This window comes from Sus scrofa, chromosome 1 (assembly GCF_000003025.6).
Source record: "Sus scrofa isolate TJ Tabasco breed Duroc chromosome 1, Sscrofa11.1, whole genome shotgun sequence".
Taxonomy (NCBI): Eukaryota; Metazoa; Chordata; class Mammalia; order Artiodactyla; family Suidae; genus Sus; species Sus scrofa.
Window position 1 is genome coordinate 163,520,175 of NC_010443.5, and position 16,194 is coordinate 163,536,368.

Consider the following 16,194-nt stretch of genomic DNA (forward strand, 5'->3'; position numbering starts at 1 on the left):
CTATGAATTCATATTACCTTTAGCTACATTCACCATGATTGTGCCAATTTCACTAAAACTTTTCTATCACTGGGCATTATCATCAATATATTTTAAGCATCTACTTTCTGAAACACATTGTACTAGATGCTACAGGATACGAAAGGAAGGCAGTGTGTGTTTCAGGGAGATTTTTAATCTAGTTGAGGAAACAGATCATAAGCATACAATACACAATAATAACAGTTGATTACAGGGTATGATAGGCTAGAGTTTGTTTTTCCAGTTTTATACATTTGGGGGGGGCATAGTACAAACCAAGCTCCCATAACAAAAAAGGGCCTTTCCAACTAATTTTCTTTGTCACGTGTAAGTTTTTTGTTTGTTTGTTCGGGGCAGGATGGTGCTGTGCTTGCAGTATGTGGATGTTCCCAGGCCAGGAATTGAACCTATGCCACAGAAGCCACTCCAGCTTCTACAGTGACAATGCCAGATCCTTAAACTTTTTTTACATTTTTCAATACTGTCATGTGATTCAAAATTTTTTAAGTATAAAAGGGTATACAGTAAAAAGATATTCTCCTATGCTGGTTTTCCAGTCACCCAATTTCCTTCCCCACAAGAAAGTGATGTTATTGGTTTCTTTCTTTCTTTCTTTCTTTTTTTTTTTTTTTTTTGTCTTTTTGCCTTTTCTTGGGCCGCTCCCGGGGCATGTGGATATTCCCAGGCTAGGGGTCCAATCGGAGCTGTAGCTGCCGGCCTACACCAGAGCCACAGCAAAGCGGGATCCGAGCCGCGTCTGCAACCTACACCACAGCTCATGTCAACTTGGGATCCTTAACCCACTGAGCAAGGCCAGAGATCGAAATCTCCACCTCATGGTTCCTAGTTGGATTCATTAACCACTGAATGGGAACTCCTGTTATTGGTTTCTTGCATATACTTTCCAATTATATAGTTCATGATACATAAACAAATCCCTATACATAAATGTGTTATTACTCCACTATTTTTGTCCAGAGGGTAAAATACCAACTATCTGCATCTGGCAACCATGTCGGCAGCCCAGAAAGCCAAGAATCAGGCAGGTCAAATTGAATACAGTGGAAAGACTACTCCCCATACCCAAGGAAGGAGTCATCTCCACACCCTTTTTTTTTTTTTTTTTTTTTTTTTTTGGTTTTTAGGGCCACACCCAAAGCATATGGAGGTTCCCAGGCTAGGGGTCCAATCGGAGCTACAGCTGCTAGCTCACACCACAGCCACAGCAATGCAGGATTCCAACCGCATCTGCAACCTGCACCACAGCTCATGGCAACACTGGATCTTTAACCCACTGAGTGAGGCCAGGGATCAAACCCACAACCTCATGGTTACTCGTCAGATTCATTTATGCTGCGTCACAACAGGAACTCTTCTGCACCTTCTTGTGAATTGTGGATTGACAGGCTGAGGTGAAGATTTTTCCAGCAATGACTGCAATGCCCATTCCCCACCTGGCATAGCCAGGAGGTTATAGGGCTTTGAGCTGGGTGCAGAGATTGCCCAATATATGCCTGGGCTGATCCCATCAGTCTTTCTCCACTTTCAGCTCTGGGCTATGTAGATTGAATAACCTGTTTTGCTTATAGATTTCTGGTTGGGTGATCTTGAAGGAGGCACAAAACAGCCAAATTCTGCAGCTCATTTCTAAAATTTCTTCCAGAAATAGAAGATTCTGTAAAAAGGTGAGAAAGGAGAATAGTATAATTGCTTCTTCCCAAAGGCAGGCATATAGCCTCAGGCACAGAGCATGTGCTTCATCCACAGCAAGCACTCAGCTAATGCTTCCTGTGGCCAGAGAAGGGAGAGATGACCCTGGGCCAAAAAGAACTGGAGAGGCTGCTTCTGGAAGGCAGAACACAAAGACAGTGCTTTATTCACATTTTCACTTGACTGGTATTATCATAAAACCCTTAGCCTTACTGACTTTAGCTTGGCAGTGCTACTTGTGCTCTGCCTTTTTATCCCCTCTGCTATCTTATAGTTTACCTAGGTGCTACTCTTTCCCTTCTGCATTTCAGTGTGTGTGTGTGTGTGTGTGTGTGTGTGTGTGTGTGTGTGTGTGTGTTTATTTTTACTGGGTTTCCCATGGAGCGAGGTCAACAATAGCTGTCTTTCTCACAGGAAAATTTAGGGAGAGCTGATAAGAACTTTAGAGAGGACTGAGTCTAACTCTCTCATTTGATGGATATGGAAGCTCAGGCCCAGAGAAGTTATCCAATAGGTTAGTGGTAGTTGAACCATTTGGATAAACCCCCTGTCACTGGACATTTTTTTTAGGAAGCATCTGAAGCAAAATATCAATTCTGTCTCCTTGCTTGCCTTGGATTCAGTTCACCTTGGATAGAGGTCAGTTGATAAACCTCAAGGTTCACATATGCTGGATTAAAACTATTTTCTTTATTACATACCATCAGACTGGGAGTCCCCATTGTGGCTCAGTGGGTTAAGAACCTGATATAGTGGTGGTGAGGTTGTGGGTTTGATCCCTGGCCTTGCTCAGTGGGTTAAAGAGCTGGTGTTGCCACAAGCTGTGGCCTAGTTCACGGATAGGGCTCAGATCCATTGTTGCTGTTGCTCTGGTGTAGGCTGGCATCTGCAGCTCCGATTAGACTCCTAGCCTGGGTGTGGCCATAAAAAGATTAAAAAAAAAAAAAAAAGACTGAAGATACCAAGGAAATAGAGCAACTATAACTTTCAAACATTGCTTGTGGGAGTGCGAACTGATCAGAAGGCTTTGTGAAAATTGCCTAGCAGTATCCACAAAAGTTCAACACACATATTCTATGACTTAGTAATTCCACTTCCAGGTATTTATTTACCCACAAGAATTAAGCACACATAACCAGAAGACAAGTACAGAAATGTTCATAGCTAGAAACCAAAAACAATGCATTGCCCATCATCAGAAAAATGGATAATTTATATTTATATAGTGAAATACTATACCACAAAACAAAACCCAAAAAAGAATGAACTGCTAATTTATGTAACACAGATAAATCTCAAATACATTATGTTGAATGAAAGAAACCGAACACTAAATGTACATACTGTAGGGTCTATTTACAAGAAATTCAAGAATAGACAGGAGTTTGCTTTTGGCTCAGTGGGTTAAGGATCTAGTGTTTTCACTGCAGAGGCTTGAGTCACACTGTGGTGTGGGTTTGATCCCTGGCCCAGGAAATTCCACCTGCTATAGGTGAAACAAACAAACAAACAAACAAACAAAAGGAATAGACAAAAACTACGCTGTGGTGATAGAAGTCAGGATAATAATTATCAGGGTGTAGGGAATGGGCAGTAAAAACATATTGACAAACTGTAGGATGCTAGAAATGTTCCAAACCTTGATTTGGATAATTAATTATACCTGTATAAATGTATGCAAAGATTCAACTTATGTTGAACACTTAAAATTTGCCTGTTTCCTATACATAAATTATACCTCAGTTTTTTTTTCAAGTGCCCCCTATTGCATTTGATTGTAGTAAAAGCAATGTAATAAAAACACTTTTATCATTTCCAAAAAATTCTATTTTTAAAATTCAAGGTTATCAAAGTTATTGTTTTCATTCTCATACCAGGCAGATTGCATCATCTCCAAATAGTCTGCCTAACTACCAATTTCTCCTCACTGACAGTTTGTTTTGCCCAGCACATATTTGATTTTGCTAACCTCTTGTAACAAACTTCCTTGACTCTCACATGTCTGTGGGATATAGTACAAACACTTCATTGACGCAAACAAAGACTCTCCTAATTCACTCCCTGTCTTTCCAGACCCAGGGCAACCTCTCTCCTCCATGCCATTAATGCCTGGGATAAAGAACTTTCCATATCTCTTCATCTTTGGACTCCTGCCTTGTGCTTCCACTGCCCTAATGCTGCTCCTTTCTCTATCAAATTCCTCCTTGCATTTCACTGCCTCTCAAGGATTGCTTTCAAATGTCTGCCCATTTTTTCTACAACTCTCAGTTCCCACCTTCCCACCTCTTTGTAAGCTCAGCACATTCCCCACGTTAAAACACTCTAGGAGAAGTTCCTGTTGTGGCTCAGTGGTAACCTGACTAATATCCATTAGAATGTAGGTTTGATCCCTGGCCTTGCTCAGTGGGTTAAGGATCCGGCATTGCCATGAGCTGTGGTGTAGGTTGCAGACATGGCTGGGATCCCATGTTGCTGTGGCTGTGGCTATGGTGTAGGCCAGCAGCTGCAACTCCAATTAGATTGCTAGACAGGGAACTTCCATAGGCTGCAGATGCGGTCCTAGAAAGAAAAGCAGAAACAAACAAAAAAAAAACCACTCTATATCTTATACAACCTGACCTCTGAGCTAAATGTTTTCTGAGAGCTGGCATCATTTCATCCCTGGTTCCCTGTGCTCAGCATTTCACTAAATAAATAGGGGCTAACAGAACTGAAACTTTAATTTTTGTCCCAGATTTCTGATTTTCAAAGAAATGTTGCTTCCTCTTAGATTCTTCACTGCAGCAGACTTGGCATGGATGTGGATATGGATGAGATAGTTTAAATTAGACAAAAATTAGTGTTTCTTATTTTAAGAGACAAGTCTCCTGTCCCATAGGACAGCCACTAATTTGTGACTATTTAATTAGATGTAAATGAAATTAAAAATTCAGTTTCTCAACCTGTGTAGCCACATTTCAAGCACTCAAAAGCCTCATGTGGCTAGTGGCTACTGTAATGGACAGCACAGAAAAGGATATTTCCATCATTGCATAAAGTTCTATGGAAAAGCCCTATGGAAATTTCTGGCCCTTAGGCTTACTCTCCCCTCAGAGAACACTCGTCCACCCTCTCCCACACCAATTCCCCTATAACCATCGTCATCCTTATTATGTCTGCAATTACTAGTATCTTTTAAGAGACCTCAGGTACTGTGTCTTACTCCTGAAGCTCGGGATTTTAGCTTCAGGCACAGAGTAGGTAAATGCTGAATTAGTGAGTTACCAGAGTTTATTTATTTATTTATTTTTTGTCTTTTGTTGTTGTTGTTGTTGCTATTTCTTGGGCCGCTCCCGCGGCATATGGAGGTTCCCAGGCTAGGGGTTGAATCGGAGCTGTAGCCACCGACCTACGCCAGAGCCACAGCAACGTGGGATCCGAGCCGTGTCTGCAACCTACACCACAGCTCACGGCAATGCTGGATCGTTAACCCACGGAGCAAGGACAGGGACTGAACCCGCAACTTCGTGGTTCTTAGTTGGATTCGTTAACCGCTGCGCCATGACGGGAACTCCCAGAGTTTATTTTTTTATGCTTTTTTTTTTTTTTTTTTGCTTTTTAGGGCCGCACTTGCGGCATGTGGAAGTTCCCAGACTAGGGGTCCATTCCGAGCTACAGCCGCCGGCCTACACCACAGCCACAGCAACATGGGATCCGAGTCATGCCTGCAACCTACAGCACAATTCATGGAAACTCTGGACTCTCAACCCACGGAGCAAGGCCGGGGATCGAATCCCCACTCTCAGGCACACTAGTCGGATTCACTTCGCTGTGCCACAGTGGGAATCCCCTCTTATGCTTATTTTTAAGCCTCCTCCAGAAGAGACGGAACCGCGACGCACTAGCCAATTCCAACTCCGGAGGCCGCCTCAGCAAACTGGAGCTTCCCGGGTTCTTGGGCCCGCCCCCTCCCGCCCCGCCCCCACCAGACTCGAGCCGAGGCCCGGAGCCCGCGCAGCTGCCCCCGCTCCCCCCGCCCCGCGCTCGCCACTGCGCAGGCGCGGCCCGAGAGCGTGGGTCATCTGGAGGCAGCAGGCACTCCGGAGCCCTGGGGTTTGCGGCCTGCGTTCGGCAGGCTCCAGCCGCGCACTACTTGAGGGAAATAGGCTCAGCAAGCTGAGTCTCCCCGCACCCTGGGCAGTGTGGTCATGGAGAATCAGGTGCTCACGCCTCACGTCTACTGGGCTCAGCGGCACCGAGAGCTGTATCTGCGCGTGGAGCTGAGTGACGTGCAGGTAAAGGCCGGGCGGCTTGACGTTCGCGGGGTCGTAGCTCCCGGGACCAGCTGGGATACTGGTCCCCATTGTCCGGGTGCGTGCCAGAGAGCCAGCAGTGCGCCTATGCGATCCACGACGCGATGCGCTCTTGGCGTCCAGGCCCGAGCAAAGACTGGCCCTCATCTAGGCAGACTGTGGGTGCGACTCCCTGAAGGCTGCGGGTGCCTCGGGTGATGCGTGAGGCCCGTGTGGGCCGCGGAGGCTGCCCCGGGCCGCCTCCTTGTTCGCAGTCTGCGGCCTGATGGAACCTGAGCATGGCCCTTGGAGGCCTGGCCGTCGGGGTTCGCGAAGAGCTCGTCGGGTTGGGGGTGCCGTGTGACACTGGCTTCCTGGGCCTTGGCTGGACGTCTCTGCTGGCCTGAGAGGTCCAGTTAAGTCCCCTCAGCTGCATCAGAGGGGCCACACCCACCTCCCAGCCATTCAGTGGTGGGTGTCATTCTTGTTAATTTTGAAGTCCAGAAGACTTCAGAGAAGATACCTCACGCCCACCGCCCCCTTCTCAGGGCTGTGAGCTCAGGTTTGCTGAGTTGCATAGAGAACTTCAAAATTATCTTGTTGGGGCATTTATGTTTGATCTCATTGGCCCGCATATGAACAGACTGAGGCCTACTACACGGTGGAGATTTCAGGACCTGAGTACCCCCATGTCTCTGTCCACACTATGCAGGATTCTCGTCTTAGGGGAACTGGAATTTTCCATCGGGAATGTTCTTTCTGCAGTCATCCTTACTTCCTACTCTCTTTGACATCTATGGCACTCTGTAGCCTCCTTCACTTAACTCTCTCTGCCTCTGAGGTAGAGGTTTATGTTTGGATCTGTCAGCCCATGTGGCGTATTGTCTTGCCAGCTGTAGGTGCTCTTTGTGGTCTTGAATATGTTGAATTTAAATTTTTGCTTCTGGATTATAAACCTGTTTTCTCATTGAAAGATAAAGACAGGAGTTCCCCTCCAGGCTCGGTGGTTAACGAACCCGACTAGGATCCATGAAGATGCAGGTTCAATCCCTGGCCTCACTCAGTGGGTTAAGGATCTGGCGTTGCCATGAGCTGTGGTATAGGTCGCAGATGTGGCTTGAATCCCAAACATGCAGCCCTAAAAAAAAAAAAAAAAGAAAAAAGAAAGAAAGAAAGAAAGATAAAAGACAAATACTGGCCAGAATGCCTTTAAATAGGCTGTGGCATTGCCCAGTGTGTCATTTAATGTGTTAAATCAGGCTGAATTACACTTTTGCATCAGAGGATGAATAAACATTCTGTGCTGTCTCCCTCTACTCTGCTCCAGGGAGTTTTGATAAAAAAGGAAAAAACAAACAAAATCTTTGTAGACAGGGATCAGAGTCTCCTTCTAGAGAGGATTCTTCAATCAATAAGAAAAGTACAGAACATGTGTTATGGCAGTCTCTTTTAAGTATTCAGTTAAGCATTAAATATTAAGCACTATTTACCAATTAAATAAAAGCAAGCCCTCTCTAGTAATACAGGTGTAATATTCTGGAATGCTTCTGAAGCTACAAATAAAAAAGCTGTTTTTAGGGGAAGTTGGGTGGTGTTGGTGGAAAAAAATGTAAATTGGAAAAATGAAAGAATGCATCATACTTATATTTTTCCTGAAAGATCTAAATAAATCATTCAGTTAAGAAACATGAACACATGTGTTAATCATATTTGGTAGATCTTAAGTCATGAAGGTATGTGTTTGGAATTTATTGTAGGTAAAGAAATGTAAAGGTGGAGGGAAAGAATGAAATTTTCTTTTGGAGAGAGAAATTCTTTTATTTTTGGGGGAAAAATTAAATCTTTTTCCACCAATTGAGTTTTTGGTTTTTCTGAGATTTCCCATCTCTAATTATGAGGCATCTATTTCAGCTTAAAGCAACATGTTAATACCATTCATAAAAGAAATTCTCTACCATGTGTGGAATACTACAGATTTTCCAGTATGTCAGACAGCTTTCCAAGGGCATTCTATCTAGGAGGAAGCGTATTATCATATACAAGCAAAAAGTTTTGTGCATGAGTGTGTTTATTTGTAGAACTGAAGTTGAATATTGAACCAGGTCCCTGATGTTAAAGGGATTTGTTACCTGTCTTTCATTAGTAAGAGGTGACTTCCAGAAATAAGATGAAGTATTCTAGTTGGGAGACTGGGAGAACTTTCCAGAAAGAAGGTATAGACTTTCACATTGTCTGACTTGTTGCACATGTCGGTGCCCTATAGCCAGAGCATGTCAAGAACACACCTCTAGTTAAACAAGTTATGTTTATTACTCATACAAGCAAGGGAAAGTATACCCCATGGGTTTGCTCATTAGGAATGTTGAAACTGATTGTAGGATTTAGACTCTGACGATTGGGGGACAGACTAAGGAGGCAAGGAGTTGCTCTAGATTAGATGCTGTTAAAAAATAAGGGCAATTCTGTGGTTGAGTATCTGAATAAATCTCATATATATAGAGAAGGAAGACTAGCACAAGAATAAAACTATAGTTGGTGGAGAAGTTGCAGTCACTTGTTTTGGCCAAGAGATGAAGGGTGTCTGGTATTTTGTAGGTGGCATTGTGGCCGTGTTTTTGTTTGTGCTTACATAAAATTATGAAATGGACTTTGATTTTATCAAGGTATTCTGTCAGATCGATTATGTCCAATAGCAGAATAAAATGTTCTAGCTGTGAGTGCCAGGCTGGGTTTGGAACATCAGAGGCTGCTCTTTAAAAACAAAAAAAATCTCAATTGCTCTGTGTAGGGCCCATGAAATGGTGATTCTGGCTCGCGGTGAAGCAATTCATTTATTTGTTCAGTGAGGACCGTTGGTGGAGACAAAAGCAGAGTACCTGCTTTTGCCTCACATAGGCTAGGTGCTGAGTTGTTGGACAGCTCTCTATCGCCCCCTACTTTCCATAATTTATGCTTAAGTGAGTTTTAGTGTTGAATTCCAGTTTGGGAGCCTAAGTCCTGTTCCCTTCCCTTCCTAAGACACAGAGAACCATCAGGTTTTCCCATCTCTACTCTGTCTTTGGGGCTACAGAACTCGTGACTGGTAAGAAACCACCACTGATGTGAGGAGGAATGGTACACTATAAAGACTTCAGGAGTTCCCTCATGGCTCAGTGGGTGGGGGACCTGGCATTGTCACTGCTGTGGCTCCGGTTTGATCCCTAGCCTGGTAACTTCTGCAAGCCACAATGATGACCCAAAACAAGCAAATAAAGACTTTAACAGCAGCTTTATCTGCGTTTGAGGTGAGCACTAGCAAAGAGGCCAGCCAGAGTCCAGTGGGGCTAGGTCAGGGTTACTCTCAGGCTAAGCATGAAGGATTCGTTTGTGCTGAAACCATAGTTGTTAAAGTGTTTGTTCATTTATCAAGGTTTTTGTTTGTTTCAGTTATGTGAGGACAGTGTGCCTACCTCTGTTTGGGAGCTGTTTGAAAGATAACTATTCTTGACCTTATCTAATAGAGAGTCAGGGGGAAAGAGTGGTAACTGAAGGCATAAGATTGGGTCCTTGCTCTTCCACTTACTATCTGGTGTCCATGGATTATTCACTTGACCTTTATGAGCCTCAATCTTTTCTTCCAAATAAATGTGGATGATGACACCTAATTCATAGGATTGTTTTGAGGTTTGTATTGGATAATGGGTTTGAAAGTGCCTTGTGAATTCTCCCATACTATTCAAGAATAAGGGGTTATTATTTTGACATTAAACCTTAGATGAGAGAGAGAAACACGAAGAGCAATAGAACAGAACAGTCTGTCTGTAGACTTATCTATGTATGAAGACTTACTTAAACAGTAGTGATGGCTTTACAAATTAATAGGGGAAAGGATGAACCATTCAGGAGATTGTATTGGGACAATTAGTAATTCAAATGGTGAAAAGATAAAATAAGATCTTCCCCTATGCCATAGACAAAAGTCAGTTTCAGGTGGGTTAATGACCTAAATGCATAAAGAAAAACTACTGGAAGAAAATACATTGAAAAAAGAGAAAATATAAGAGGGTTTTTTTTTTTTTTTTTGGTCTTTTTGCCTTTTCTAGGGCTGCACCCATGGCACATGGAGGTTCCCAGGCTAGGGGTCTAATCAGAGCTGTAGCCACCAACTTACACCAGAGCCACAGCTGGAGGATCTGAGCCTCATCTGTGACCTACATCACAGCTCTAAGCAACACCAGATCCTTAACGCACTGAGCAAGGCCAGGTGTTGAACCCGAAACCTCATGGTTCCTAGTCAGATTCGTTAACCACTGAGCCATGATGGGAACTCCCTAGGAGGTTATTTATACAATACTGGAAGAGAAAAGAATGTGTTAAGATACAAAAACATAAGCCTTAAAGAAAAAAAAATTGACAGATTTAAGAGGAGCTTGAGGCAGATATTTGTAGTGTAGTATCACTGAGCTCTTCCACATATGCACAAGGAGACAGCATTACATTACAGCAAAAATATTGAAAACAACCTCAGTACTTATCAACGGAAGAGTGGATAAATTGTGGTATATTTATACAGTGACACACTGTACAACAGCTAAAATAAATGAAGCAGAACCACCTATGGATAAAGTTTAGAAATATGTCAAGTAAAACGCAAGTTGAAGAGTTATATGTATTCATATTGTATTTGAAACCATTTATGTAACGTAAAATAATATGGTGTATTGTAATGAATACCTGTGTTGTACATGAATAAAGAATTAATAACAAATTATTTAATTACTAATGGGAATGATAAACTCCAATTCTAACATAGTGGTTACTTGCAAGGCTGGGATGTTTGAGGAAGAAAGGGCAATGGGATTGAGTAATTATATAACTATACCCATATCAATTTCTTAAAAAAAAAAACCACTGAAGAAGTAACTCAAAATGTTAGTGGATAATAGACAAAATGGTGTTTGCTATATTTTTCTGCGTGTGGCTGATTGCTTGAAATATTTTGTGATAAAGATTAAGTCTAATCTAAGCTGTTCATATCCACAGTACAGAACCACTCATTAGGCAGTGAATTGATTAAATAATTTGGTTGTTGTTGAGTGGTTGCAATGGTCTGACCAGGCACAGTACTAGGTATTGGGGGTGGGGGTGGTTTCAGCGGTGAACAATGCATATAAAGATACTACTTTCAGGTTGAGGGAGATAGACAATAGATAATAAATAAAATTTTTACCAAGATAAGTACTATGATGGAGGTAAGAGTAATTGGTAGAAATATTTTAAGTAGGGTGGTTGGGAAAGGCTTCATCGGGGAGGTGATATTTGAGCTAGGTGAAACTGGAAGGATAAAATGAATTATGAAGAGAGCTGGGGGAAGAACATTCTGCTAGTGCATAGACTTAAGGGCAAGCAAGGACTTGGGGAAGTTCCAGGGAACAGAAGGGATGTTAGTATGTTTGGAGTGTAGTTAGTGAGGAATAAGTTAGAAGGAGATGAGGTTGGAGGAGTTTGCAAGATGTAGGTCATGTAGGGCCTTGTTGCCATGGTAAGGAGTTTGGATTTTATTGTAAGAGCATTGGGAAACTATTAGAGTTTTAAGCAGAAGAGTGACATTATAGAATTTGTGTTTTAAACGATTATTCTGACTGCTGTGTGGATTATAGAGGGGCAAAAGTGAAATCTGGAAAACCATTTAGGGAAGTTATTATAGCAGTGTGGGTGAGAGATGAGGTGACTCTGTCTAGGGGTGACAGTGGTGGTGGAGAGCCATGGACAAATTTGAGATATATTTGGAGAGAACCTTCAGGCCTTGATGGATTGCATATATTGGGGCTACTGAGGGGAGAGGGAGAAGGAAAGAATCAACAACTAGTCCTAGAATTTTGGCTTAAGCACAGAGTAGATTATGATCATGCCATAGGTGTGGCCAAAGGAAAAAAAAAAAAGACTTGATTATGATGCAGTTTACTAGAATATTTAAGACTAGAGAAGAGGTTTAAAGGACAAAATTGAGAGTTCCTTTTGGACATGTTGGTGTGAGACAATCTCCCTATAGAAATGTGAGGTAGTCACATAACTGCATAAATGCAGAATTCAGGGCAGTAGTCTGGATTGAAAATAGAGAATTTCATGAAATCTTAGACTTCGGTGATTTTGAGATGTCATTATTTTATGCACCATGAAAAAAATGCTGCTGATTAAACTATGGTACATACATTCATACAATCTTATGACTTCAAATGTTTGTTGTTTTTGAAAGAGCTCTTTTAGATTTGTTTAAGCTGTCAGTTCATTCCAGCCAGAGACCTCTAGAAGCACCTTGTTTTAACAAGTTGAGTTTAATGATTGTTTTAGGGAGAACACATGGGGAACTGTGGGGGTGTCTCAGTAAGAGAGTGTTAGAAAGAACTGATTATAGGATTGGGGGTTTGGTGACTGGGAGAGGGTCTAATGAAGTGGGGGCTTGATTTAGATTGGATGCTGTCAGGAAGTGGGAACACTTCTACGATTGGGTATTTTGTGGATGGCATGGTGACCCATGCCTAGAAAAAATTATGAGGTGACCTTATTTTGTGTCATTTTATCGTGGTCTCAGTAACCTGAGGTTGGTTTATGTTGTTTGATATTATTTGTGTTCAACAGGAGAACAAAATGGTCTTGTAAGCTTTGGACCAACTTGTAATAATTTTGAGATCTGCCTGTGAATGTCAGATCAGTTTCAGATGTCAAGGGCTGCTTATTTCCTTCTCAAAACAGTTTAAAAAATAACAAAAATTAGAGTTCCCATCGTGGGTGCAATGGAGATGAATCCGACTAGGAACCATGAGGTTGCAGATTTGATCCCTGGCCTCGCTCTCTCGGTTGAGTATCCAGCATTGCCGTGAGCTGTGGTGGAGGTCACAGATGTGGCTCGGATCTGTTGTTGCTGTGGCTAGGGTGTAGGCTAGCAGGAACAGCTCCCATTAGACCCCTAGCCTGGGAACCTCCATGTGCCTCGGGTGCGGCCCTAAAAAGACAAAAAGACAAAAAAAGCCCCCCCAAAAAACCCCGAAAATTATCATTTTATCTATGTAATTGCTTCTGTACACATAAATATGAAAATATAAGCAAAAAAATTGGTGAAAGTATTCCTAAACCATTTTCATATCTCAGAATCCACTCTTCTGAATCACTTTTCTACTCAGAGATGTCACTGTCCATGTTTTATCCATAAAGTGTCATATTCTGTGCTATTAAAAGCACTAGTAATGCAGCCTTTCTGAAAGAGTGCTCTACTACTATCTCTGGCAATTTTTTTTTTCAAGCCATCAACACCTATTTAAAAGTTTTGATGCTGGCACATTCTTATCGTACTAGAAGATGTCAACAGAATGTTTCCAGACATGAACCAGGACTCATACTACTTCCTTACATGACCTTTAAATGGTTTGTTGCCTGAAATATTGAGTTGCAGCTGTGTAGTCATGTCATTGAAGAACAGCCAAGCTCATACATGCTCAGGCAGTGACTGCCATGCCATGGTTGTTACTTTGTCAAAGCAAGTGTAAGGTGCTGCTGTCAATTGTAGTAAATATGCTGATTTTAGAGCTATTGAATGTGAAAAAATGTGCATTTTAGAATTAATGAAATATAGCAAATTTTGGGGTTGTCAGTAAGTTGCAATATTTAAACCCTAAGACCAGATGGGATCATCAGGAAGAGAAGAAGAATTAGAGATGACCAAATCAAGCTCCTAAAATATGGTGTCTTGGTTTGAATCTTGGTTTTTGTCACTTGCTGATTGTAAATCTCAAGCAAGTTGTGTATGCTCTGTATGCCTCCGATTTCCTCATCTTTAAAACTGTTGTATTAATAGTGCTTATTTTATAAGGTTGGCTTTGTGTATGTGTGAGCTAGTAATGTGAAACACTTTGAAAGATAATTAGCATCTAGTGAATGTTCATTAATTTTTTTTTGGTCTTTTTAGGGCTGCACCCGAGGCATATGGAGGCTCCCACGCTAGGGGTTGAATCAGAGCTGTAGCTGTTGGCCTGCATCACAGCCACAGCAACATAAGATCAGAGCCATGTCTGCGACCTATACCACAGCTCAAGGCAACACTGGATCCTTAACCCACTGAGCAAAGCCAGGGATCAAATCTATGTCCTCATGGATACTAGTCAGATTTGCTTTCACTGAGCCACAGTGCAAACTTCCTCAATAAATGTTACTGAATTGAGCTGGATGAGGAAAGTGGCTAATTGGAGAGGATAGGGTTCATCTTAAGGGGATAGCTATTGTCATTCAAGAATGCAGATATGAGCATTGTAAGAAAGGAAAGCAGGTTAGCCCTCTCCTTGACAAGGATGGAAGAGGCCCTCAAGCCTGATGACACATATACTGTTAAGGCATTGCCACCTACTTCATGGCATCTAACCATTTTTTTTTTTAATTTATTTTTTAAATTGAAAAAATTTTTTTTTCTTGTCTTTTCTCGGGCTGCACCCACGGCATGTGGAGATTCCCAGGCTAGGGGTCTAATCGGTGCTGTAGCCATTGGCCTCCACCAGAGCCACAGCAGCTTGGGATCTGAGCTATGTCTATGACCTACACCACAGCTCACGGCAACACCAGATCCTTAACCCACTGAGCGAGGATCGAACCCGCAACCTTGTGGTTCCTAGTCGGATTTGTTAACCACTGAGCCATGATGGGAACCCCCATTTTTTTTTTTAAATGGCCACACCTGTGGCATATGTAAGTTCCTAGGCTAGAGATTGAATCTGAGCCACAGCTGTGACCTGTACCACAGTTGCGGCAACACTGGATCCTTTAACCCATTGCGGGACTGAACCCACACCTCTGCAGCAATGTAAACCACTGCAGTTGGATTCTTTTTTTTTTTTTTTTTTTTGGTCTTTTTTGGGCCACAGGTTTGGTATGTAGAAGTTCCCAGGCTAGGAGTCAAATCTGGGCTGTAGCTGCTGGCGTACACCAGATCTAAGCCACGTCTGTGATCTATGCCACAGTTCATAGCAACGCTGAATCTTAAACCTCCTGAGCAAGGCCAGGGATTGAACGTGTGTTCCTCATGGATACTGATGGGGTTCATTACTGCTGAGCCACAGCAGGAACTCCTGCAGTTGGATTCTGTGCCATAGCAGGAATTCCTAACCATCGTTTTTGAACTTATTCATAAAACAGAAACAAATTCACAGATTTTGAAATCAAATTTACGGTTACTATAGGGGAAAACATGGAGGGGAGGGATAAATTAGGAGGATGGGAATAATAGACACACACTACTGTATATAAAATAGATAATTAATGAGAACCTGCAGTATAGCACAGGGAATTCTACTCAATAGTGTGCAATAACCTACATGAAAAAAAAAAAAAAGAATGCATGTATGTGTAACTGATTCACTTTGCTGTACATCTGAAACTAATACAACATTGCAAGCCAACTGTACTCCAATAAAATTAAAAACAAAAGAATGCAGATCTGAGATTGGCCTCTAGTTCTTATAATTTTTGGAAAAGAAATTGGAAATTCAGATTTTTTAAAAAATGAAAAAACCTTATAGTTTTATATTTATTCTATATACATTTATATGTATATATATTTGTCTTTTGTCCTTTTAGGGCCGCACCCACGGCATGTGGAGGTTCCCAGGCTAGGGGTCTAATTGGAGCTGTTCCTGCTGGCGTATGCCACAGCCACAGCAATGCAGGATCCGAGCCATGTCTGTGACCTACACCACAGGTCACAGCAGTGCCGGGTCCTTAATTCACTGAGTGAGGCCAGGGATGGAACCTGCAACCTCATGGTTCCTAGTTGGATTCATTTCTGCTGCGCCACGGTGGGAACTCCGTCAACAAATATATAAATTCTTACTGTGTTCTTGGCAGTTTTCCAGACTCCAGAATTCTGGGTATGAGCAAGCTGTTCTCATGAAGCTTATTACTGAGTGGAGGAGATAGTGGTGGAGGAAGATTGACAATAAAAGGACATATATTCATCAGTTTCCATAACAATGAATGTTATGAAGAAAATTAAACCAAGAAAATGAGAGGAATCATGAAAAGTTTCATATTGAGTAGTCATGGAAGGTCTTTGAGGAGGTGACTCTTGAGCAAAGACCTAAAAGTTAAGAAGCCATGCAAAATTATGAGGACTGAATATTATAGGGAGAGGGAATAGCTACTGCAGAATTCCTTGGTGGTGAATTAAAAT

At 42.1% G+C, this 16,194-nt stretch overlaps 1 protein-coding gene across 1 annotated transcript in view; it reads left to right on the forward strand.

Annotated features, from left to right (window-relative positions):
• Positions 5,698 to 16,194, forward strand: part of HACD3 (3-hydroxyacyl-CoA dehydratase 3) — a 41,778-nt gene continuing 31,281 nt past the window's right edge. Inside the window, exon 1 of the mRNA XM_003121729.4 lies at positions 5,698 to 6,005. Coding sequence (XP_003121777.2) covers positions 5,919 to 6,005 — 87 coding nt within the window. The 5' untranslated portion in view covers positions 5,698 to 5,918. The remainder of the gene's footprint in view (positions 6,006 to 16,194) is intronic.